At 43.6% G+C, this 26888-nt stretch overlaps 1 protein-coding gene across 1 annotated transcript in view; it reads left to right on the top strand.

The window, feature by feature from the left end:
* The window catches only part of LIMK2 (LIM domain kinase 2), a 79339-nt gene that overhangs the window by 19412 nt on the left and 33039 nt on the right, over positions 1-26888 (top strand). Inside the window, exons 2-4 of the mRNA XM_068238624.1 lie at positions 17237-17300; positions 22198-22297; positions 23579-23688. Coding sequence (XP_068094725.1) covers positions 17237-17300; positions 22198-22297; positions 23579-23688 — 274 coding nt within the window. The remainder of the gene's footprint in view (positions 1-17236; positions 17301-22197; positions 22298-23578; positions 23689-26888) is intronic.

Genomic DNA, 26888 nt, shown 5'->3' with positions numbered 1-26888 from the left:
GATATGTTGAGCTAGTTAGTAGATATGGCCATTGAGTTGCTAACAATGCCAGCTTGCATGTAAGTTAAATGTAACTTATATGCAGCTTGTAATTGGGCTAGTAAAATTGTCAGGAAGTGCATTTGTTTGAAGTTGTTTCAAAATGCATGCAAGCCATGATTGCATGTCATTGACCATATCCATGATTTACTGCTGTTCTTCCAAGTACAGATTGCAGAGATAAATTCCTGTGTTTCTCTGAAGTCTGCTTAGAAACAAAATAATATGAAATTGTAAAAGGTATCTAATGACAATACTTCAACAAGCCATTGTTCTGCATGTAACCGCTGAAAAAAAAGACTTGTCTCCTTTCCCCAAACCATTCGTTTATTGACATGATGGTCTTCCAGGCTAATTATAATAGCATGCTAGAATCCGCTTATATTGTTTTTTAGCAAATCAATTTGTTTTAATACAACAAGAAGGACATACAACCAGAGTTGTAGAGAATTACTCTGGTATTGTGCCAAGCCACACAGTGCTATATGCATTAAACGGCATACTACAAACATATGCACATTGTAACATAACAAATATTATACATGTACAATGTTATCTTGACAAATTATGCATTTCCATGCTTGTACATGGTAACACCTGTAACAGCACATGTGCCACTTAGCGCTGAAGTCGGAAGGGTTAGAGGCAAGAAAGGTTGGCTTCCAACTCCTCCCATACCTCCATCACACTAGGCAACTGTATGACACAGATATAATCCAAAAACAAATAGGAATATCAATCCTCCAGGCCCGTAGTACAGTATTAGTATCAGTGATCTTATACCAGGGTGACTATACTTTATCAAAATTTACGTGGACAGTTCCTACCTTTTTATAGGTTCAGCGATTTTATAGCAGAAGGGCATTATTTAGTGTACCCCGAAACGGAGGGGGGGGGGGGCAGATGGGACAGAGGCATGTATAACAAACTCACAGAATTTCTTTACAAGTGTAGAAACACTTTCATTTTTTTTTCCCCAGATATTGGGAATGTTTCACAGCAGGGATCTCATCCGAAATACCAAGTAGTGCTATGCTAGGGGAGATCAATAGATGTACTGGCTAAATGTCAGTGAGAGCAGCAAATATTGCTTTCCAGAAGTGATCTATAACTGGACAGCTCCAGAACAAGTGGCAGTAAGCTCCTAAAGCTACATTACATTTAGGGCATGTAACAACCTTTAGACTGCTTTCACACTGAACATCTGTGATTGCAGTGCGGCCTGGAGAGCGCACCACACTGCCGAAAACAGCCTTTGGGGATTACTGTGTTATTATGCGGTAATCCCGGTCTGGCAGCGGGCCAAAGAGGAAGTGACACTCCCTGTGGCCGTATCGCTGATGTACGCGGAAGCATATTGCTAAAAAATGTTTCTCCACTTGCGTGGAAACTTGCATTGGTCATTTTAAAAAACACGCGTCGCCATAGACTTACATGACTTCCAGTCCCCCACAGGTCGCACAGTAATGTAGGTATGCGCTTGCATCGTGGATGCTGCAAAAAACGTCACTTCCTTTGTGTCGCACCACGTCGGTATGAAAGGGGCCCCATAGACTTTCATTGGCGTAGCGGTGGCGTATCTCAGATGGTTCTTTGCTGAAACTAGTACTTCTAATGGAGACTGGTACTTCTACTTGGTACTACAAATTCATCCAGGATCTTTTCCTAATCGTTATTCCACGATCGGTAATGCATACACACTCACTCACTCTCTCACTCTCTGCTGAAATCGGATGGGAATCAGCCTGCAGTATATGGGCAGCTTCGACAAAGATGCAAATCTCTCTCTAATCAGATTCAAGTAGAGCTACATTTTTCTCTTTGTCGAATCTGCCCTTAATCTTCTGATGTATGGATTTAGTGGGAAACCTCTGGATGGTCCAGAGCCTTCTAGGGTCATCCCACCATTCCAGTGCAGGGTCCCTCTGTACATATTCAATACAGCAAGGTGAATAGATGTCTTCTGGCCGTGAGACAAAGTGCAATGACTACAGTAAGGTGTGTACACACATCTAATTTTAACTGGACAATGATTTGTCAGTTTTACCACTTTCATGTAGTATAAGAGCTTACCTAAATAATCTGTTCATAGTTCTAAATCTGTGTGCCCTCATATTACATCAAGATAGTAAAGTTGGCCAATAAAAATTGGATGTGTATATAGATTTGGTGCCCTTACTTGTCGAATGTAACGTTAAATCACATTGAAACAGAGGCACTAATGCAATACGACTTTTTTTCATAGCGATACAAATTATTCTTTGTTTGCAGCCCACTACGTTGCGATGCGACCCAAAGCACAGTTGCAATGCATTATGCGTCAACTGTGCATTATAAAGCACTAATGTTAACAAATTGCAGCGCAAGTTTGCCTGAAAATAATGCAACTTCTAATGATGGTGTGCATGTGCCTTTTGTGAAGCTTGCGCCTTTTAACCACTTGCCGACCGCCCCCAGCCGATGGGCGGCGGCAAAGACCGGTCCCAAACGACCGCAATACGCCCATCGGCGGGGGCGGCTGCGGGAGTGGCTATGCGGCGATCGCGTCATTCGTGACGCGATCAGCCGCCGGGGACTGGCTCCGCCCCCCGTTCGCCGTAACCCGCCGGCCGTTCGGAAGCGCCGGCGGGTTACTGGCATCCGGATCGCCGCTGCAACAGTGTATAATAGGCTTTGTAATGTATACAAAGCCTATTATACTGGCTGCCTCCTGCCCTGGTGGTCCCAGTGTCCGAGGGACCACCAGGGCAGGCTGCAGCCACCCTAGTCTGCACCCAAGCACACTGATTTCCCCCCCCCCTGCCCCCTGATCGCCCACAGCACCCCTCAGACCCCCCCCTGCCCACCCCCCAGACCACTGTTTGCACCCAGTCACCCTCCTAATCACCCATCAATCACTCCCTGTCACTATCTGTCAACGCTATTTTTTTTTTAAGTCCCTAATCTGCCCCCTACTCCCTCCTGATCACCCCCCCACCCCTCAGATTCTCCCCAGACCCCCCCCAGACCCCCCCCCCCCCCCCCCCGTGTACTGTATGCATCTATCCCCCCTGATCACCTGTCAATCACCTGTCAATCACCTGTCAATCACCTGTCAATCACCCGTCAATCACCCCCTGTCACTGCCACCCATCAATCAGCCCCTGATCTGCCCCTTGCGGGCAATCTGATCACCCCCCCACACCAATAGATCGCCCGCAGATCCGACATCAGATCACCTCCCAAATCCATTGTTTACATCTATTCTCTCCTCTAAACACCCACTAATTACCCATCAATCACCCCCTATCACCACCTGTCACTGTTACCCATCAGATTAGACCCTAATCTGCCCCTTGCGGGCACCCAATCACCTGCCCACACGCTCAATTGCCCTCAGACCCCCCCCTTATCAATTCGCCCGTGCAATATTTACATCTGTTCTCCCCTGTAATAACCCACTGATTACCTGTCAATCACCCATCAATCACCCCCTGTCACTGCCACCCATCAATCACCCCCTGTCACTGCCACCCATCAATCAGCCCCTAACCTGCCCCTTGCGGGCAATCTGATCACCCACCCACACCAATAGATCGCCCGCAGATCCGACATCAGATCACCTCCCAAATCAATTGTTTACATCTATTCTCTCCTCTAAACACCCACTAATTACCCATCAATCACCCCCTATCACCACCTGTCACTGTTACCCATCAGATTAGACCCTAATCTGCCCCTTGCGGGCACCCAATCACCCGCCCACACGCTCAGATTGCCCTCAGACCCCCCCCCTTATCAATTTGCCCGTGCAATATTTACATCTGTTATTCCGGGTAATAACCCACTGATCACCTGTCAATCACCCATCAATCACCCCCTGTCACTGCCACCCATCAATCACCCCCTGTCACTGCCACCCATCAATCAGCCCCTAACCTGCCCCTTGCGGGCAATCTGATCACCCACCCACACCAATAGATCGCCCGCAGATCCGACATCAGATCACCTCCCAAATCCATTGTTTACATCTATTCTCTCCTCTAAACACCCACTAATTACCCATCAATCACCCCCTATCACCACCTGTCACTGTTACCCATCAGATTAGACCCTAATCTGCCCCTTGCGGGCACCCAATCACCCGCCCACACCTCAGAACGCCCTCAGACCCCAGCCCTGATCACCTCGCCAGTGCATTGCTTGCATCTATTTCCCCCCTCTAATCACACCTTGAGACACCCATCAATCACCTCCTGTCACCCCCTAGCACACCTACCCATCAGATCAGGCCCTAATTTGCCCCGTGTGGGCTCCTGATCACTCGGCCAAACCCTCAGATCCCCCTCAGACCCCCTTCCGATCACCTCCCCAGTGCATTGATTGCATCTATTTTCCCCTCTAACCGCCCCCTGAGACACCCATCAATCACCTCCTGTCACCCCCCTAGCACTCCTATCCATCAGATCAGGCCCAATACATCCTGTCATCTAAGAGGCCACCCTGCTTATGACCGATTCCACAAAATTTGCCCCCTCATAGACCACCTGTCATCAAAATTTGCAGATGCTTATACCCCTGAACAGTCATTTTGAGAAATTTGGTTTCCAGACTACTCACAGTTTTGGGCCCGTAAAATGCCAGGGCAGTATAGGAACCCCACAAGTGACCCCATTTTAGAAAGAAGACACCCCAAGGTATTCTGTTAGGTGTATGATGAGTTCATAGAATATTTTATTTTTTGTCAAAAGTTAGCGGAAATTGGATTGTTATTGTTTTTTTCACAAAGTGTCATTTTTCACTAACTTGTGAGAAAAAATAAAATCTTCTATGAACTCACCATACCCCTAACGGAATACCTTGGGGTGTCTTCTTTCTAAAATGGGGTCACTTGTGGGGTTCCTATACTGCCCTGGCATTTTAGGGGCCCTAAACCGTGAGGAGTAGTCTAGAAAACAAATGCCTCAAAATGACCTGTGAATAGGACGTTGGGCCCCTTAGCGCACCTAGGCTGCAAAAAAGTGTCACACATGTGGTATCGCCATACTCAGGAGAAGTAGTATAATGTGTTTTGTGGTGTATTTTTACACATACCCATGCTGGGTGGGAGAAATCTCTCTGTAAATGGACAATTGTGTGTAAAAAAAATCAAAAATGTGTCATTTACAGAGATATTTCTCCCACCCAGCATGGTTATATGTAAAAATACACCACAAAACACATTATACTACTTCTTCTGAGTACGGCGATACCACATGTGTGACACTTTTTTGCAGCCTAACTGTGCTAAGGGGCCCAAAGTCCAATGAGTACCTTTAGGATTTCACAGGTCATTTTGAGACATTTGGGTTCAAGACTACTCCTCACGGTTTAGGGCCCCTAAAATGCCAGGGCAGTATAGGAACCCCACAAGTGACCCCATTTTAGAAAGAAGACACCCCAAGGTATTCTTTTAGGTGTATGATGAGTTCATAGAAGATTTTATTTTTTGTCACAAGTTAGCGGAAATTGATATGTATTGTTTTTTTTTTCACAAAGTGTCATTTTCCGCTAACTTGTGACAAAAAAAAAATCTTCTATGAACTCACCATACTCCTAACAGAATACCTTGGGGTGTCTTCTTTCTAAAATGGGGTCACTTGTGGGGTTCCTATACTGCCCTGGCATTTTAGGGGCCCTAAACCGTGAGGAGTAGTCTAGAATCCAAATGCCTCAAAATGACCTGTGAATAGGACGTTAGGCCCCTTAGCGCACCTAGGTTGCAAAAAAGTGTCACACATGTGGTATCGCCGTACTCAGAAGAAGTAGTATAATGTGTTTTGGGGTGTATTTTTATACATACCCATGCTGGGTGGGAGAAATCTCTCTGTAAATGGACAATTGTGTGTAAAAAAAATCAAATAATTGTCATTTACAGAGATATTTCTCCCACCCAGCATGGGTATGTGTAAAAATACACCCCAAAACACATTATACTACTTCTCCTGAGTACGGCGGTACCACATGTGTGGCACTTTTTTGCACCCTAAGTGCGCTAAGGGGCCCAAAGTCCAATGAGTACCTTTAGGATTTCACAGGTCATTTTGCCACATTTGGTTTCAAGACTACTCCTCACGGTTTAGGGCCCCTAAAATGCCAGGGCAGTATAGGAACCCCACAAATGACTCCATTTTAGAAAGAAGACACCCCAAGGTATTCCGTTAGGAGAATGGCGAGTTCATAGAAGATTTTATTTTTTGTCACAAGTTAGCGGAAAATGACACTTTGTGAAAAAAAACAATTACAATCAATTTCCGCTAACTTGTGACAAAAAAAAAAAATCTTCTATGAACTCACCATACATCTAACGGAATACCTTGGGGTGTCTTCTTTCTAAAATGGGGTAATTTGTGGGGTTCCTATACTGTCCTGGCATTTTAGGGGCCCTAAACCGTGAGGAGTAGTCTTGAAACGAAATTTCTCAAAATGACCTGTGAAATCCTAAAGGTACTCATTGGACTTTGGGCCCCTTAGCGCAGTTAGGGTGCAAAAAAGTGCCACACATGTGGTATCGCCGTACTCAGGAGAAGTAGTATAATGTGTTTTGGGGTGTATTTTTCCACATACCCATGCTGAGTGGGAGAAATATCTCTATAAATAGACAATTGTGTGTAAAAAAAATAAAAAAATTGTCATTTACGGAGATATTTCTCCCACCCAGCATGTGTATGTGTAAAAATACACCCCAAAACACATTATACTACTTTTCCTGAGTACGGCAATACCACATGTGTGGCACTTTTTTGCGGCCTAACTGCGCTAAGGGGCCCAAAGTCCAATGAGCATCTTTAGGCTTTACAGGGGTGCTTACAATTAGGCACCCCCCAAATGCCAGGACAGTAAACACACCCCACAAATGACCCCATTCTGGAAAGTAGACACTTCAAGGTATTCAGAGAGGAGCATAGTGAGTCCGTGGTAGATTTCATTTTTTTTTGTCGCAAGTTAGAAGAAATGGAAACTTTTTTTTTTTTTTTTTTTTGTCACAAACTGTCATTTTCCGCTAACTTGTGACAAAAAATAAAATCTTCTATGAACTCACCATGCCTCTCACTGAATACTTTGGGATGTCTTCTTTCCAAAATGGGGTCATTTGGGGGGTATTTGTACTATCCTGGAATTTTAGCCCCTCATGAAACATGACAGGTGCGCAGAAAAGTCAGAGATGCTTGAAAATGGGAAAATTCACTTTTGGCACCATAGTTTGTAAACGCTATAACTTTTACCCAATCCAATAAATATACACTGAATGTTTTTTTTTTTATCAAAGACATGTAGCAGAATAACTTTCGCGCTCAAATGTATAGGAAATTTTACTTTATTTGAAAAATGTCAGCACAGAAAGTTAAAAAAGTCATTTTTTTGACAAAATTCATGTCTTTTTTGATGAATATAATAAAAAGTAAAACTCGCAGCAGCAATCAAATAGCATCAAAAGAAAGCTGTATTAGTGACAAGAAAAGGAGGTAAAATTCATTTAGGTGGTAGGTTGTATGACCGAGCAATAAACCGTGAAAGCTGCAGTGGTCTGAATGGAGAAAAAGGCTCTGGTCCTTAAGGGGCGAAAAGACTGTGGTCCCGAAGTGGTTAATGGGCAAGTGTGCATACAGTGCATCCTGAGAGTATTCACAGTGTATCCCTTTTTCCACATTTTGTTATAGTACAGCCTTTTGCCAAAAGGGGTTTAATTCATTTTTTCCTCAGAATTCTACATACAACACTCCATAATAATGTGAAAAAAAGTTTACTTCAGTTTTTGGCAAATTTATTAAAAATTGAGAAAACACATGTACATAAGTATTCACAACCTTTGCCATGAATTGAGCTCAGGTGCATCCCATTTCCCGATTGTCCTTGCTCCCCGTTAGCAGTCCATAACCAATTGGTCGTGGACTGCTCTCTTCCGGGTTGGGGATACTTCATCAGAAGACAGGCCGCTCTGTACTGCGCGAGCGCCCTCTCTGGTGCGTTCACGCGTGCGCAGCACAGAACCGCTGGTCTTAGGGAGCCTGCTTCCGAACACTGCCGAAGTCTCCCGCGGCGGGAAATTCGAATGGAGCAGCCGGCGGGGGACCGAGGAGACTGGCAGGAGAATGGGAAGGCGCTATAGGACCCAGATTCTTCCATCTCCTTAGGTGAGTATTAGGGATGTTCAATGAGATGCAAATTTTTATGCAAATGTATGCAGTTTGAAAACGGACCAATCAATTTAAACCCAGGTGTAAATTGATTGGTCCATTTTCAAGGTTCATATATTTGTATACAAATTAGCATCCCTAGTGAGTATCTGTTTTTTACCGTATATACTCGCATATAAACCGACTTGCATATAAGCCCCTCCCCCCACCATGAACAGGAAAAAATGATTGACTCGCACATAGGCCGGGGGTAGTAAATACAGTGGCTCCTAAGACCTTTACCCCAGGCAGCAGTACATAGATACGCTTTTAAGCAATAGTCCAGCATATAAAGTTACAGATGCGGCACCAGCTGAAGCAAATTCAAATGCAAGCTGGTGTGATAAATGGCAATGGTCACTCATACATTACCAGAACATGAAGGCTGGCCTGTGCCCAGTGAAGTCCTTTTGGCAAAGTCAGACAGGTATTGCTGGCAACTGCTGATGTGGTCCCGGAAGTCCACGTGTATTGCACTGCAAGGTATCCATGTGCTGCTTTATTATTGTCATACAGTTCCCAGATGGGCTCAGGAGGTGGAAATCATGACGGGTGGGACAGCATGTGGGAGACACTGCAGGTACAGCTGAGGGATGCAGCCTACTTCTGGTGCTGAAGCCGGGGGCCAAATTAGTGTTCCCAGGCTGGTCTGGAGCGGTAGTTATAGTGAGGCAGCTACAAAGCGACTGGAGGGTTTGGGATCAGGATCCTTTGCTGTGGCTGAGGTAGTGAGTGCAATGCTGGTACAAGTACACAGCCGTGATAGCGGCAGCTGCAAGTTGGCCCGATAGCCCGATCCTCTATGCCCTCCAGTGACCCATGTGCAGTGAAGCCAGAAGCGCGATCTAGCAGCAGATGAACGAGCGCTCCTGCTGTGCTCTCCCGCTGTGCTCAACAGCTGTGACCGCGGCAGCTGCAAATTGGTCCAGTAGCCCGATCCTCTTTCAGTGACCCACGTGCAGGAAAGCCAGAAGCAGGAAGCGCGATGTAACAGCAAATGAACGAGCGCTCCTGCTCTGCCCTTTTTCCCCGCTGTGATGAATCCTTTATGCAAGGGAAAGCTGATCCACGCGTCGACATTGCAATCCTTCAGGACAGATAAGACTGGACACAGACACCAGTTGGTGACTCGCATATAGGCCGAGGGGGTGACTTTTCAGCGCATTTTTTTGAGCTGAAAAATTCGGCCTATATGCTAGTATATACGGTATTTTTAAAAGGGCTACAGATTCATTTTAACAGATTTCAAACCTGGGACAGGATGCTATCTGCATTACATTTGTATGTTCCCCCTGTGCATAGGTGAGTTTTCTTTCAGGTATTCCGGTGTCCTCCCACATCCCAGGCTGGGCCTTGCATGCTTGCTTCTATACAGTGGTTCAGAATGTACTGATAGGGAAATAGAATTGCCAGAGAGGCCAGCACTGGAAGATGCTGTACATCTTCTGTCGCTGTACAGGCGCTGGAGCCACTCATGATTCTCAGCGGAGGCGGTCTTTATCCTTCACCAATACCAAGTCCATTCCAGCGTGTATACATAGCATTATCTTTCTACTAACGGATCCCTCAGAGGAGTCCACAGCCATTTCCACAGTGTACAGATACAGTACCTGCGTATGTGTGGGAGAAAGCAAACATTCCATGCTGCCAAATGTAACGTATACCTTTTTTTTTTTTTTTTTTTTTTTTTTTCTTGCTGCAAGACTTTGCATCAACAATTTCTTCTGTGTTCAGTTTGCTTTTTTTAATTATTTGACATATAATTGATACTTGGTATAGACTAACCAGCAAGCTCATGGTGACCCAGAACTCATTGGGGTGTGTAAGGGACTACAATGGTCCTAAAAGCCCCCTTACTAAGATGTTAAGAAAAACAAGTTTGCTTTCCTAATGGTTAATTTGCATATATTCAGCAGTGGTGCCTGGGAGACATCTCGAGCTCACTCCAACCTGAATTATCGCAAATTCTTTCTGTTTTAGGAAAGCAAACTTTTGTTATACTTGGTATAGACTTTAGTTTCCCTTTTTGCAAGCAGGAAATAAAAACTGTATTATAGGCTTGTTGGCTAAGATTGTGTTTCTCAAGCTTGCTTCCTCCACACAAAGCTATTAAACACAGAGGAAGCAGGCCCAGGAGTGAGCATACTCCATCTGGCACACAGACCCAGTACACCTCCCTGCATGCCTCACCGAGAATCGGCCAGACAGGAAGTCAACCCTGGCCAGTAAATTCAGCTGTGTATACCTGGTACTGGGCTGGTATCCTGTCTGTTTCAAGGCAGCCTGCATAAACACAGCAAAAGGGAACGAGGAGAAAAAAAAAGCAAAAGTAATTTAACAGGCAAATTGTACATCAGCACATTCTTATTTCCAAGGAAAGCGCAGAGGTTTCTGTTGAACTTCTTTACTATTTATAAAGTAATCTGTACCTTAGGCCCTGTTCACAATGGTCAGTTGCATTGCAAAATAATTCTGCATGTTAACTCACTGCCCATATAATTCTATGGGCCTGTTTACAGTAACAGATCACGTTATTCTAACTAGCTGCATACAGGCTTTACATGAAAGTCTATGTCCAGTCTTCAGTGCAGGTCACACATTTTAACGTCTGCGTTATGCAACTGACCACTGTGAACCTACCCTAAATGTGTGTAGTGCACAGTGGTGCATTGGATAACACAAAACTGCAATGGACATAGATGTTAAATCAAAGCCACCATGCAACGCAGTAAAAGATTTACTTACTCACTCACCTGATTTTCATTTGTAAATTAATCTTCAGGCCCTGGTCAATTGTGTGACTGAATAATTCTGCCTGTCAACTTACTGCCCATGCAATTCTATGGGCCTGTTCACAATACTGTGTTGTAACTGATCGTGTTATTCAAAATTACAACGAACATCTCCCCACTGTGAGCCTAGCCTAAAAGAAACATGAGAAGAATAAAATAACAAATGCTGATCTACTTACCTGGAGCTTCCTCCGGTCCCTTAAAGTGTCTGTGTCCCTCGTCGCAGCTCCGCTGACAGCCACTCTCCTGCGGTCCCCTCCGTAGCTGGGTCCCAGACAAGGTCAGCGGGTTTTGTGCATGCGGCAGTGTGTGCACGCACCGATTCCAGCTGTGCTCACATGGCGAGTGTTCTCTGCAGTAGTACTCGCCTGCCTAGAACGCTCCAGGTCACATAGCTGCGGCCCAGAGTGGCACACTTTCTCATGTGCTGAAGCGCTACGCGGAGGGAACTGCAGAAGAGTGGCTACCAGCGGAGCTGCGACGAGATACACAGAGACTTCAAGGGCCTGGAGGAAGCCCCAGGTAAGTAGTTCAGCATTTTTTAGTTTTCTCTCATGTATTCTTTAAGGGCTTATTTCCACTGGGGGCCATGGCTGTTTTTGGTTCGGCCACAACTCCTGTTCTGCTGCTTAGCTTTGCACTCTAGTGATTTGGCTGCATGCTGTTGAAATCTGCAGGATGCTGTCAAGATTTGCACCGAAGTGCAATCTGGACGGCAGACCATGTAACAGGCATCCTTTCTTGCCCCACTTGCCTGCAGGGAAAAGCTGCAAAATAGGCCTGGTTTAGGGGAATCGTGGAAATTGTTCCTAAAATGTTTGTGAATGTCTGCAGGACATATTTTACTTTTGAATTGTGTGAAAAGTAGTAATGTTGGCCACACACATTCAATTTTTGATTTCTTCAATGGCACTTTCAATTTGATAAAAACAATTATATCTATGGAAAATCGAAGTTGAGAATAGGGATGATCAATGAGACGCAAATACGTCAGTTTATGCAAATGTATGTACATTTTTATGCAAATATATGCAGCTTGAAAATGGACCTAATAAGTCCTACCCAGGTTTAAATTGATTGGTTTAATTTCAAGCTGCATACAGTATATTTGCATAAAAATGTACATTAATTTGCATAAATTCAGAAGTATTTGCATATCATTGATCATCCCTACTTGAAAACAGTCAACCAGTTGTGATTGTTTTTGATCAGATGTGATTGCTGTATGAGTCAAGAGATAGACAAATTTGATTACATGGAATCGGTTGTATTGTTTACTTTGTTCTTTAGCATTAGATTAAAATGAATAATTTCAAGATTGAATTGGGACAGGAATTCTCCCAAATGGGGACACAGACCTCAATGAAGACTCATGTGATCCTAATGCTTTTCTAAACCATCCAGCACTAAAATTATTATAAAAGTATAGCAGCCATGCATTTCAAATGAATGCAAATTCACTGTTGTAGAATATAAGAAGCTGAGCTAGGAACACATCTGGCACTGGCTTATAAATACAGCCATAGTGCTGCATGGGGCTTTGCTTACTTTGCTAACATTTTCTTCATTTAAAAAAGACTCTGTAGTGTAGTGGCCCGTGTCTTGCATTAATTTTTAACCAAAAGATGTGCTAACTAGGGCTTATTTTCAGGGGATGTCTTACATTTCTATGAACATAGAAGTTCCTGTGCTGTTGGTCCTCCTGCCTTAGGCCCCGTTCACATCACAAACGTGGATGGCCATGCGTGCGGAACGCATGCCATCCGCGTTTGTGTGCGTTGCGTGGCTGATCCCGTCACTGAAAAGTGAATGGGACAGCCATGCGTTTTTACAAAAAATGCGTGCAGCATGCGTTCCCGGACTGCACAGGTCCGGAACGCATGCAGCGTGAACATCAGACATTGCACTCTATGCTCTGTCTGATGTCGTGCGTGTCTGCCTCGTGCACGCGTTTCCAAAACGCGGCTGGAAACGCGTGCAGTGTGAACGGGGCCTTACCCACTGTGCTGTCCTTTTTCTTCTGCTGGATCCACCTCTTGTGTGCCTCTGTGTCCCCCTTGTACCTTAAGTGTCCTCCTGGTGTCCCCCTCTGTATCTGTGTCCTCCTCTATCCTATCCTATCCTCCTGTGTCCTCCGCTGTGTCTTCCGCTGTCCCCCGTGTCCTCCAATATCTCCCTGCATCCTCTTCTTTCCCTAGCTCCATGGTGCTGTGTCACCATGCTTCAGCCTATGGGGAAGGAAAACTTGTGTTTCCGGACTCCAGTAATAACACAAGTTGCCATACTTTTTCCCCTTACTGCCGCTAGGGCTTACTTTCGGGGTAGGCCTTATATTTCCAGCGTGCTCGGAATTCTTGGTAGGGCTTACTTTCGGGGATGTTTTAATTTCGTGGAAAGAGGGTAGGGAAACATTTGAGTAAGGCAAGAAAGCAAATCTTTAATAAAAATGACATAAATAATATATCAAATAACCTTAAGGCCCCGTTCACACTGCACGCGTTTCCAGCCGCGTTTTGGAAACGCGTGCAGGTGGCCGACACGCACGACATCAGACATTGCATAGAGTGCAATGTCTGATGTTCACACTGCATGCGTTCCGGACCTGTGCGGTCCGGGAACGCATGCTGCACGCATTTTTTTGTAAAAACGCATGGCTGTCCCATTCACTTTTCAGGGATGGGATCAGCCACGCAACGCACACAAACGCGGATGGCGTGCGTTCGTACGCGTTGCGGTCCGCACACGTTCCGCACGCATGGCCATCCGCGTTTGTGATGTGAACGGGGCCTTAGAATGCATATCGTTAGAGAAAAATATAAATTCCTAATTTAATTAATACATACCGTATATATCAAAAAAGGTATTCAATGAGTGCTAGTTAGCATTGAGGGCTAGGTAAAGAGTGCTTTCAAAAGCGCTAGAGTTTCAAAAAGCGCTTGACTAATGTATTTCTATAGGCTAGTTCACACCAAAGCGATGTGATTTTATTTTTTATTTATGTTTTTTACACAAATGTGGGTCCTGCAGCATTTTGGAGGTGATTCAGCCTCAATGTAAAATTTAGGAAAGCTGTAAAATCACTTTCAAAAATGCTCAACAGAGCGATTTTTCAAAGCTTTTTTTTTTTTTATGCCAAAATCTGTTCACTTCCAGGTCAGTGTTCTTCCTGTTTTGCCACAAGAACTACTAAATTGCTAAATACAAACACTCCAACATCACAAGGCATAAATATAGAATCGCTAGGCCGGGAATTGCTACTGCAATTCGCTACACAAATTGCAAATTGTTTGCGATTAGGCTTTGAGATTTTTGGTGTGAACTAACCCTAAAATTGGTTTAAAATACGGTCCACTTAAAGAGACACTGAAGCGAAAAAAAGATGATATTATGATTTGTATGTGTAGTACAGCTAATAAATAAAACATTAAGATCAGATACATCAGTCTAATTGTTTCCAGTGCAGAAAGAGTTGAGAAACTCCAGTTGTTATCTCTATGCAAAAAAGCTATTAAGCTCTCCGACTAACTTAGTCGTGGAGAGGGCTTTTATCTGACTTTTATTATCTCAACTGTAATTGAACTGTTTACTTTTTCTCTGCTAGAGGAGAGGTCATTACTTCACAGACTGCTCTGAAAGAATCATTTTGAATGCTGAGTGTTCTGTAATCTGCACATATTATAGAATGATGCAATGTTAGAAAAAAACACTATATAACAGAAAATAAAAATAGGAGAATATTTTCTTTGCTGCTAATCTTCTAGTAATTATTCATAGTACACAACCAATTCATTATATCATATATTTTTTTTCGCTTCAGTGTCTCTTTAAAAGTCATTCTCGGTAATGATGCTCTTCCAAGTAGCTACGATTCCGTGGCTACTCGGAATATAAATGTTAATGAGGAGCTGATTAATCAGCTGTGATGGGAATTAACTTACCCATAAGTCCGCGGTATCCTCTGTGTTCCATTCCCTTCACATCCGTTCCACGACGGACTCGTAGCTACTCGGAAGAGTATCGCTGCTCAGCTATGCAAACCTATACGGCTGCGACTTTACTTGAAGCACAAAACAACCCAGTCAACAAGTCTCTCGGAGGACAGAAGGTGCCTCCCATTCTGTACTTTGTGTTTTTTTTTTTTTTTTTTTGCTTTTTTTTTTGTAGTGATGGCATTACTCCACATTTGAAAGTTTAAGTAATAATGAGGTCCATAGTTCTACTTTATTAGGCATCTGATACTATGTGTGCATGATGTAAACATGTTTATGTATCTCACAACAGCATGTGCATATAAAAATACTTGACTCTCCTTCTATTAGACTGGTTATTATGACATGAACATCTGGATTAGAAATGTACAGCTTGCGCAATGATACAGAAGTCTTTTCATCTTGTGACGGGTTCAGCATTCATGTGATTTACCACGTAGCTGGTTAAGCACTGATTTTTCTAAAACACTAACATATGAGAGACGGACAGGAAGTAGACCTCTAGGGAAAAGTAGAATGTCTTACAGCCTGGGCATTCCATAAATGACCACGCTATGGCAAGTGTTATTTAAACCCAGCTTTAGGCGTACATCTAAATATGCAATCTGTCAGGTTTTTAAGGGGAGAGGCCAAGTGGTGGTGGTTTGTGTCAAATGAGGTTTCTATAGCCAAAAGTTCCTAAATATTTGGTCATATGACATGAGGTAAACTCAGGTGAAAGCATTAAAAGCTAACTGATGATAGCTAGTATTGCCTAGCCTAAAGGAAACCAAGCACCACTTTTTTGTCTCCTGGTTTCTAAAAGCTATAGGAGCTGCTATGCTCTCCCCTTCTAGCTGCCCATTGTTTATCCAGGGGAAGGTGTGAAGATAGTATCTATCATCTATATGACTTCTGTAAACTCTTTGAAGCACAGTGTCCAATCTACCCCCATTTCCCTTTGCTAATGAAGGCTTTTTGTTTGCTCTTTGCTAAAGTGTGCAATAAAATTACATAGATCCTTATCTGCCTAAAACTTCTGTGGTCGGGCAGGCCTCGGAAGTAGACTAATAAAACTCTCTGCTAAACTAAATGTAAAAGGAAGAGGTACAAGGGAGTTTTTTTTTTTTTTTTTAAAGTAATGAGCCACATTGTTGGCATGCATATTAAATATGCTATTGAGATGCCCTGGGTGCTAAAAATGATTGGTCTTTAAGCCACAAACAGACATACATCTCTTGCTGGTAAAAATAAATGATTAATGATCAGTGCAAGGATTAATGTCAAATATTACTTCAGCTTGCTCATGTTATGGTTTTTTTTCACACACTATAAAACTCTGCCATTCCCCAGTTTTCCTGTCCAGTGTTGGAAACGAATAGCTGTCTATAAGGTGAATATTTTATACATTCTTTAGATTACAAAAAGACTTGTGCAGCATAAACTTGTTTTATGCAGGTTTTTAGAGCCCTTCCACACTGAAAATCACGGTGTGCTGTGATCGTGGGTTTATTTTTCACTTGTATTTGAGCACGCATTTCGCCATGATTACAAGTGTAATCTGCAGACGCGATTTGAGATTTTTGATGTGGAAAAAGATTTTTGAAATAGATCGCAAAGCAACTCTCATAGTGGAAAACTGCAGCAGGCACTACGTTTGCGATTGGCTTAAAAACAGGTCTCACCACTCTGTACAGGGCACCGAGATTACTATGTTAATCACTGGGCTCTTGCAATCGGTAAAACGCTTGCGCTTTGAAAATCGTATCAGAGCGTATACAGTGTGGAAGGGCCCTTAAGGTTTCCCTTTTTAAGGAAACCTGATAACTCATGCCTGGTGCTCAGCTTTAAATGTAATCTGACTGTATGAGAAAGTCTGTTGTAGTTTAAGAACTTTAGCTTAATCGTGCTTTGCTAATAATATTTTCAGTCATGTGATTCACTCACCCCTGGAATACTACACTGCAAAGCTGACTGGTGGGTGGCATAATTGTTAACTAACTTCTGTGTACCTTTGTAGGTTCTCCTCCCTGCATCCTTTTTAGGTTATGGCTGAGAATTACTGTGCTGCTGAGGTCTCCCATGTACTCTTCTTTACTAAAGACACTCCTGAACACCACCCTAGTCAAACGAACTTGCCTAAAAACAAACATAAAAGGCTCATGCAGTGCAATAAAGCTAATGTGTGCATACAGAATCTCAGTGCACTCATTTTAAATGTATGATGTGCTTCTAATTTCAGACAAAAACTTCGCTGACACTGTTGTAATTGCTCATGATGCCCAGATGGAGGTACTTGACTCCCGGTGAGTGTTGGTTATTAAAATTATCATCCAGGGCACCCACATTTATTGCAAGGATTTTTTTGCAAATGTATTATGCATTCTTACCTGCTTCTGTTCTGCTGATCGTGAAGTGCGAAACAGGAGGGTTTGCTTGATGAAGTCACGTAAACCACACAGTGCCGGAAATGGTGGCACATCAGTATAATTTGAATTTACAGCAATAAATCTAAAGAGCGTTTTCGGAATCTCTGACTGGAATTGAGAAAAACACTGTTAGGGCACTCAAATTTCCCAGACAGTCAAGAGTTTTGGCATATACATTTAACGTCCTATATTAAGGAGGCCATACGCTGGTCTATGTAGCCATCAGATAGATCCCTCTCATTATCTGACCAGAGAGGGATTTATCTGGACGAATCCCTCCACACACTACATAGATTTTCAGTCAATTGAAAATCTGCGCGTGCCTGCCAGGGCTCCCAGTCACCTATTTCCAACCACAAGTGATTCATGCGGAAGGAGTATGCCAGCTTCTCATGATTTTATTTCTAATTTTATGCATCCCGGAACTGTATTTGGTTTAGCTGCTGATGCTCGGCATTGAAGACGTTTCCCTAATTTATCAACCAGTTTTCCTAAGTGCTTCTGTAAATCTGTTGATCGCAGCTGTATGCCATTTATCTTATATGGCGCTTTATTGTTGTAACGTCCAAGATGCATAAGCTTACATTTAAAATACCCCTGAACCAGAAAATGTTTAACTTGCTTTTAATTCCTATTTATGTGTGGTGATGTGACATATGTCACAGCACCATCCACACCTTCCAGCGCCCCTGTGTCCCCTGCTCTTCTCGGCCATAATCTCCGACGTTGGATATGGGTGGGGAGGAAGTGGCAGTTCCCCTCCTCTCTGGAAACGGAGCAATTTTTGGTACCTGGAGTGTGTGGTTTCAATAAACCGAGTCTGTTTATTTTTGTACCAACTCCATAGCCCTGGTAAGAATTAAACTAAGGAGTCAGAGTCGGGAGTCGGACCAATTTTGGGTACCTGGAGTCGGAGGTTTCATAAACTGAGGAGTCAGAGGATTTTTGTACCAACTCCAAAGCTCTGCCCTCCCTGCTGATGGTTGCCGACATCAGCATGTGTAATGGCACACGGTGCAGAAGAACTGCAACTTATGGGGGCTTAGGGATATCCGCGTACTACTGCACATAAATCAGAGTTAAAAGTAACTTAAACATTTTCTGGTTCAGGGATACTTTAACTACAATAGATTTCTGCCATCTGCCTGTCTCATATGGGGCCTGATTCACAAAGCGGTGATAACTCCGTTATCACGCCTAAAAGACTTTAGGCGTGATAAGCTTTGCACCACTGAGTTAGCACGTTTTGTGCTCTTTATTGCGCGCAAAGTTCCGCGCGCGCAATCGCGCAACTCCGTGCGCAGCGCCCATAGGGTTTAATGGGCACATCGCGCGAACTGCACCATGCATCAGGCGATTGCGCGCGCAAAACTTTGCGCGAGTTTCATTTTATCACGCCTAAACGGAGTTTAGGCGTGATAAAGGGCTTTTCACAGGCGTGCAAACACTTTGCACCGCTTTGTGAATCGGGCCCATGGTCATGCTGCCGATATCATCTTGTTCAATTTCACTATCGTGCTTGGCAGATTATATAAAATTATAAAAATGGCAACATTGCTCCTGTATTCAGTCTTCTAGATTATTAATAAATACATTGAAAAGAATTGGACCTAGTACTGACCCTTGCTGGACCCAACTGCTAACAGTTTCCCATTTTGAATATGATCTGTTTACCACCACGGGTTGCCTTCTGTTCCTTAAAGGAATCATCAGGCAAAAAATAAAAAATCTGCGTTACTCTCCAGCCCCTTGCAACCGACTGTCCCACGCTGACCACTCCACTCTCCGCCGCCGTCCTGGCATAGTACTGCGCCTGCGCAGTGCGCCGCGGACAACATGGCCATGATGGACAGCGGCTCATCGTGCGGGGAGCCTGGGACGGCAGCGGAGAGCTGAGCGGTCAGCGTGGGACAGTCGGCTGCAAGGGGCTGGAGAAAGCCCCAGGTGAGTAACGCTGATATTTTTTTTTTTTTTTGCCTAATGATTCCTTTAAAGTGTACATGAGATGGTTTTAATTTGCTGTATTTATACTTACCTGGGGATTCCTCCAGCTCCATGAGGCTGGTGAGCTAAGGCTTTTCAACTAAGTATTAGAAATATTTTATTTCCAATTCATTTATTTTGTCAAATTACTTTTGAGCCCCTGAAATGAAGGGATTGTATTAAAACATGCTTTAGTTGCCTTACATTTTTATGCAATAGTTTTGTGCGCCCCACTCAAAGCTGAAAGTCTGCACTTCAACTAAATCCGAGTTGTTTCATTTAAAATTCACTGTGGTAATGTACAGAACCAAAATTAGAAGGTTAGAAAGTTGTTTCTGTCCAAATATTTATGGACCTAACTCTATGTGCTTCTGCTTGGAAAAGCGTTTTGGCAAATTAAAAAATCTCTCCTTTGTTCACCTGTGCGTGCAGAGAAGTGTGTGATTGCAAAGACATACCATTCATCTGGTTGAAAGATAGGAGGGGGTGCAGCAATACAAAGGATGGAGTGAAGCTGTTTCCCAAGAAACACCCTACAGCAATTAAAAAATAAAATATACATGTGAGTGTCTCATATGTACCTGATTAACCTCCCTGGCGGTAAGCCCGTGCTGAGCACGGGCTATGCCGCCGGGAGGCACCGCTCAGGCCCCGCTGGGCCGATTTGCATAATTTTTTTTTTGCTGCACGCAGCTAGCACTTTGCTAGCTGCGTGCAGTGTCCGATCGCCGCCGCTACCCGCCGATCCGCCGCTATACGCGTCGCCGCAGCTGCCCCCCCTCCCAGACCCCGTGCGCTGCCTGGCCAATCAGTGCCAGGCAGCGCCGTGGGGTGGATCGGAGTCCCCTTTGACGTCACGACGTCGATGACGTCGGTGACGTCATCCCGCCCCGTCGCCATGGCGACGGGGGAAGCCCTCCAAGAGATCCTGTTCTTTGAACGGGAACTCTTGATCTCCGATCGCCGGCGGCGATCGGAGGGGCTGGGGGGATGCCGCCGAGCAGCGGCTATCATGTAGCGAGACCTCGTCTCGCTACATGAAAAAAAAAAAATAAAAAAAAAAAAACCTATTTGCTGCCCCCTGGCGGATTTTTACAAACCGCCAGGAGGGTTAAAGTGGATCCGAGATGAACTTTTACTCATTGCATAATTGTGTTCCTTTCCTTTTGTTTATAGGGCATTCCTCAAGCCAAATACTTCTTTTTTTGTTTTTGTTTTGTTTTAATGCTAATTCTCTATAAACTAAACAAGCCACGCCCACGGGTTTTCAGAGAGCCAAGGCACTTGCAGACAGTAGCAAGGGCTCATGAGGAGCTCAGTCTGGGCAGGAGGAGGGGGAGGTATTGCTAGCCAGAGATTTTAGAGGCCGAGGGGAGGAGGAGGGATTCGTGTTTTTTTTTTGTTTGTTTGTTTTTTTGCTCAAGATTTAAGCCTGCCTCTGTATATTGTTTACAAACCACATAGCTGCTGTCATTGTATCACAGGAAGAAATATAATCATATTCTATTAAAGCTGTTTGCAGCTAGTTTGCTGTGTAAACTATCTAAACTTTAGATAAGATAAATAGACAAGTTACTTGTTATAGTTTAGTTTTTCATCTCGGATCCGCTTTAAGCAAGTGAATTGCTAAACAATTGTAAAACAATTTCAGATCATTGATTCTGCAATATCAGATAATGTGCAGTTTCTGGCTGTTGTAAGATCAGATTATAAGACCAGGCCCCGTACACAAAAAGATGAAACTTTGGCGAGACAGCCTATAACGAGCGTCTCTACTGAGAATCCAGCATATACAGCATCACCCGATGTCCTTTGACCGCTCGGCCAGCGATCCTTCTGGCAGATCAGTTCAGTTGAGCAACAGGAGATTACCTTTTTCTCCCTACTAACCCTGCCTCCCACGATGTCGTTCCCACACATCTCATTTTCAATAAAAAAATAATAAAAAACAACTTTAAATCAAACAAATCTACTAAAAACTATTTGATTGCAAATATCGGAGGGGGGGGGGGGGGGGAAGGGGGTGGAGAGAGAGAGATGTGTGTGCCAGGGGTCAGGCTTGATTGCGTTTTGGACAGGAGCAGTAGGTGGTTGTGGAGCCTAGGGCAATTGTTGATTGCATACCTTTGTATGGTTACTATATTTTGATTTTCAACATCAACAAGATTTTGAGTAGTGGAAGTCAGTATCTGTTAATAATCCTCAAAGACTTTCAATAAGTGACATAAAGCTTTATTGAGGCAAACAAATTGACATAATTACCGTATGTCCAGTAATCTTTGTCATCTATTTAACCATTGCTGTGCTTTTTTCACTTTGAAAACCCATGAAGCTATAAAAACATGAATATCATAAACTCTCTCTGTATTGTTTTGCAAATAAAACTCTTATTGTAAATTCCTAAACATTCTTAAAGTGGACCTGACCACTTGCACAGTACAGAAGGGGAACATAGAGAAATGCACCATATATGTATTTAGAGAGTTTAGCCTCTCTAAATTCCCCTTATCTGTGACTAATCACCAGTGTAATTTGATCTCTCAGCGGTGTCCGCTGGCTGCCACAGCAGCTAATTGGTAAACACAGGATGTTGACACTATGTCAGCTTCCATGAAAGCAGGAACTAGACTCACTGCAGATTTATTGCAGGATTTGTATCAGGTATAACAAATGTTGTTTTTCTTTAAAATGTTATGTTGTTACTTATCTTTTAGAGCAGAGAGGAAGTTCTGAGTTCAGGTTTCGCTTTAAAAAAGTAAATGAAATATGAATGTGTTTCTTTGTGTTGTAGGAAGTGTGACACAACAGGACCCCTTTTCTCTGTGGAGCCCTGGACTGTAGGGCCTGAAGTATGTGTGAGTTGCAAACTGCGACTGACAGGACCAGCTATGGTAATCTTTTTGCACTGTCATTTCTAAAAGTGACCCTGAAGGCAAAATGCAAAGTGTTCATTGCCTGTCTTTTCATATTACAGCAGAGTGAAATGAGAAGAGGATAAAAAGGGGGGTTGTGTAGGGCATATAACGGAATTTGTGCTCCTGGTTAGGCCGAGTGTTAGAGCATTGGTAATTTCTGTAACTGATACTGTACTGGATCAGCTTTGTGATGCTTCTATTATCTGTGTTTTTATGGTTTGTATCCCCTATAAGTCAGAGGACGACTGTTGGGGGAAAAAAGAGTTGAACTTACCTGGGGCTTCTAATGGTCCCCTGCAGGTGTCCTGTGCCCACGCAGCCAATCACCGATGCTCCAGTCCCTCCCTCTGGTTCACTTCTGGAATTTCTGACTTTAAAGTCTGAAAGCCACTGCGCCTGCGCAGCCACACCCTCGTTCCCGCTGACGTCACCAGGAACGTGCTACGCAGGCGCAGACCGTACTGGGCCGCCACAATACACTCCTGGTGATGTCAGCTGGGGCGAGGGTGTGGCCACGCAGGCACAGTGGTTTTTCGACTTTAAAGTTGGAAATTCTAGAAGTGAAGCAGAGGTGGGGACTGGAGCATCGGTGAGTGGCTGCGCGGGCACAGGACGCCTGCAGGGGACCATTCGAAGCCCCAGGTAAGTTTTTTTTGTTTGTTTTTTTTTTTGGGGGGGGGTTTTTTTGGGGGGGGGGGGGGGTTAACTCTTCCCCCCCCCCCCCCCAGCCCTCCTTCAGTTGTTTTTTAAAGGACGACTGTAGTGAGAAGAATATGGTGGCTGCCATATTTATTTCCTCTTAAACAATACCAGTTACCTGGCAGCCCTGCTGATCTATTTTGCTGCAGCAGTGTTTGAATAACACCAGAAACAAGCCTGCAGCTAATCTTGTCAGATCTGACAATAATGTCAAACACCTGATCTGCTGCGTGCTTGTTCAGGGTCTATGGCTTAAAGTATAAGAGGCAGAGGTTTAGCAGGATTGCCAGGTAACTGGTATTGTTTAAAAGGAAATAAATATGGCAGCCTCCATATCCCTCTCATTACAGTTGTCCTTTAACTTATTTTTTTCCTTTTCTTATGGTGCTTTACCCTATCTTTCTCTACCCAATCAAAATAAACATTGGTATAAATTGTAATTTGCATCCTTGCCAAAAAAATGCCTTTCTTGATCTTGTAAGTTTAATATCTCCCAAATCACCTCCGCTTGTGCTGCATACATGATTCACCCTTCAAATTTTTCGCAATGTCTTACAGGTCGTCTCACACTACAAGTTTCACCCCGAATGTTTCTCTTGCTCTGGCTGCAAAGCAATGATAGAGGAGGGAGAGTCGTTCAGCTTTGTGGAGAGCACTGCACTTTTCTGGTAAGAACTATGGTTCACCTTTGAGGGAAAGCGACAAAATGTGTGTGTTTCATTTGGCTAGATAGTGAATTTGCTCAGCTCAAAGCGATCCTGAACTATATAGTGACAAAACTAAAGGGAAGATTCTATGGCCTCAGTTCACTAAGATCATGCTGGAGATAATAAGGCAAGAGAAATCTTACCTCCACTAGTAAGAGAGTTATCTTATCTCTTCATTCCTTACGTTACCTCTTCTGTAGTTAATTTACCTCCTCTGTAGTTATTTTCACATGCAGTTAATGAACAGCCTGTCTTTAACTCTGGAGTTATTTTAAGGATTAAAGAGTTAACTTAAAGACAGAAGAGTTAACTTTAAGTTTGCCTGAGGTAAAATGTTTCCTGAATACTACATGCCTTATCACCATGGTAACAACTCTAGAAGAGTTATTAAAGACAGGAGATAAGTTTAGTGAATTGAGGCCATATGTCTAAATTTTCATTAGTTCCTGTGATTAGAGCAGATGTAATAAAGAGAGCTGAGAAAATAAACATTTCATGACAGATGTCCCAAACAAAGGCTGTATAGGATGGCAAAATTATTACAATAAACAACAATTAAGGCATTTTGATGGATCCAATTGGCGGAGCGCTCCAGTCGATCGTGATTGATTGACAGTATGTACAGAAATTAACAATGTGTCTATGAAGTGCAGCTGCATGAAAAGAAGGAAGTAACCTAGTTTCAATCTATTTACATCTGCCACATTACTTCCATACTTCTTTCATGAGTGCACATTAAAGTGTGTGTGTGTGTGTGTGTGTTCCTGTTCAGTAAGCCTGCACCTATTCAGTAAGGATCGATCTTTAAGAGGCGAGAAAAAGACACAGGGACACCGGGAGCCCAATATCGTGTGTTATTGTTTAGTCATGGATAGTTGTCTATAATGAAGTACAGGTATACTCAAGTGTGGGTTGCAAGTTAGGCAATCACTGTTTCATCGCATGTGGGGAAGTACCGTCCCCACTCGGCCTTTATGGCACGCAAATGTTGAGGTCGCAACTCCAAAACAAAAAAGGGGTCTTTTTATTCCAAAAGGAGTCAGACTACGTGACCTCCTCTCGAGGAGATAACTGTATATGTTAAGGGAGGTAGGAGGTGCCCAAGGTATCAGTAAATAGGTAAGTAAATAGGTAAGCTGATCTCACCTTAGTGATGTCAGATTCAAGTATGGAAAATTTTCATAAAAGGTAACAAGTTTTACTATGCACATCAGACAACGCGTTTCACTATATGCAGAGAAGGCACCATGCACAAGAGGGCTATGTAGATAAATTGAGGGAGTGCAAACAGCCAAGACGTCTAGAAACAGTTCCACTTGCAAAGAGAAAGAGGCCTTGCACATCCCAAGTTAAAACTTCACTTTTAATTAACTTGTAGTAAAACAGGCATACTTTACATATCCATATGATAGAAAGAGAGGTACAGGCAGTATGAAGGGAGGTCGACAGCCGTTTCGCGCCGATTAGGTACAGTGGCGCATCATCAGGACAACCACCCCCTTTGATATCTCCCCTTATATAGGTGTCACTTACCCCCAGAGGAGTCTGCACAGCAGCCGCCATTGCCAGGACTTGGGAGCGCCTGTCGCGTCTGGAGCGCACGCCGGCCGCCTAGCCAAACTAAGACTTCCTCCCCGTGGAGCGCATGAGAAACCGGAAGTGAAAATTACGTCACATCCGGAAAGCGTCAAAAATGACGCGTTCCGCTAAGTCAAAGCGTCCGCTATGACGCCTTTGATCTACTAGTACGCATATCCCACAGCTGTCCACCAGAGGGTAGACGGCAACCAAATAACAAAGTGTATAAATCCCAGGCTGTAGAGCCAACCCATCTGCTGACATCCAGTGGGCAAATATATTATAACTTCTAATGAGAACATCCTGTACTTTACAGCAGCAGATGGATTTCTCTAATTGTAGTTGAAATGGCAGCTGCTCATCAGACTCGACAATAATTGGATGAAACCATACAAAAGTTGCAGATGTTAATCCATCCAATAACTATATAGGCATGCCCCATCAATTTACTGACAACAGTCCATCACATTGGGGGGGGAGCAAGAAGGCTAGTTAAAAGAATTAATTAATTGCTGTGATTACATTATTTACTCACCACCCACTGAGACGGACCGGACGCAAAGTCTAGGGCATATCTATTGTGGGAATAAACAAACAAATAAATAAAAACCAACAGAGAGATCAAAACAAACAGGATACTAATATCACTTAAAAACAAACCACTAATGCTCAGATGAATATAGCCAAATTATTCCTTTCGTTTAGGCCCAAAGGTCCAACCGCATCAAAATAAGAGATCCAATAACTCTCCCTCTGCAAAAGTTTGCGGTGCCAATCACCCCCTCTTCTATCATGTCTAACCTGCTCTAATCCCAGGAATCTCAATTTCGTCACATCTCCATTATGAACCTCCCGCATATGGCTAATCACCCCTGGGCAACCCTCTCCACTGTGGACAGACCTGCAATGGGCCTGATATCTATCCTTCAGCATATTTGTGGTTTCACCCACATAAATACACTGGCAGGGGCAAATAAGTGCATAGATCAAACCTCTAGACCGACAGTTAATGAACTGTCTAATCCTGCACGTTCGCCCAAAGCGGGTAAAAGTATCGCCCAGTACAATGAAATTGCAACAGGAGCATTTTTGGCATTTGAAATTCCCTTTTGGACGGTTAGAACCTAGCCAGGTCAAAGATTGAGGACTGGTGAATTCACTGTGGGAAAGTTTATCCTTTAAATTAGGGACTCGTTTATAGGAAACGCAGGGAAGAAGAGCACCTCTAGACTTTAACATCCTGTCCTGTTGAATAATCCACCAATTTTTTCTAATTGTGTTTTTAATTTACTGAAACATTGGTGAGTATGTGAAATGCATGAAAAACCTCTCTTGATGGTTGGTCTTTCTACACCCCCTAGTCTGTTCTAACAGTGAGGTCCTATTTCTGGAAGAGGCCCTTGAGAAAGCTTGCTGAATAGTGTGTAGCTTATATCCCCTACTTAATAACCTTTGTCCTAAATCCTCAGACTGTTCTAAAAAGTCTTCCCAGCAGCTGGCATTTCTCCTCAGCCTCAAAAACTGCCCATAGGGAACCCCCCTGAGCGTGGAGGTGGGGTGATAACTTTTGGCACTCAATAAGG

This window comes from Hyperolius riggenbachi, chromosome 1 (genome assembly GCF_040937935.1).
Source record: "Hyperolius riggenbachi isolate aHypRig1 chromosome 1, aHypRig1.pri, whole genome shotgun sequence".
NCBI classification, from domain to species: domain Eukaryota; kingdom Metazoa; phylum Chordata; class Amphibia; order Anura; family Hyperoliidae; genus Hyperolius; species Hyperolius riggenbachi.
Note: the sequence above shows the minus strand (reverse complement) of the source record. Positions and strands in the feature narration are given on the sequence as shown.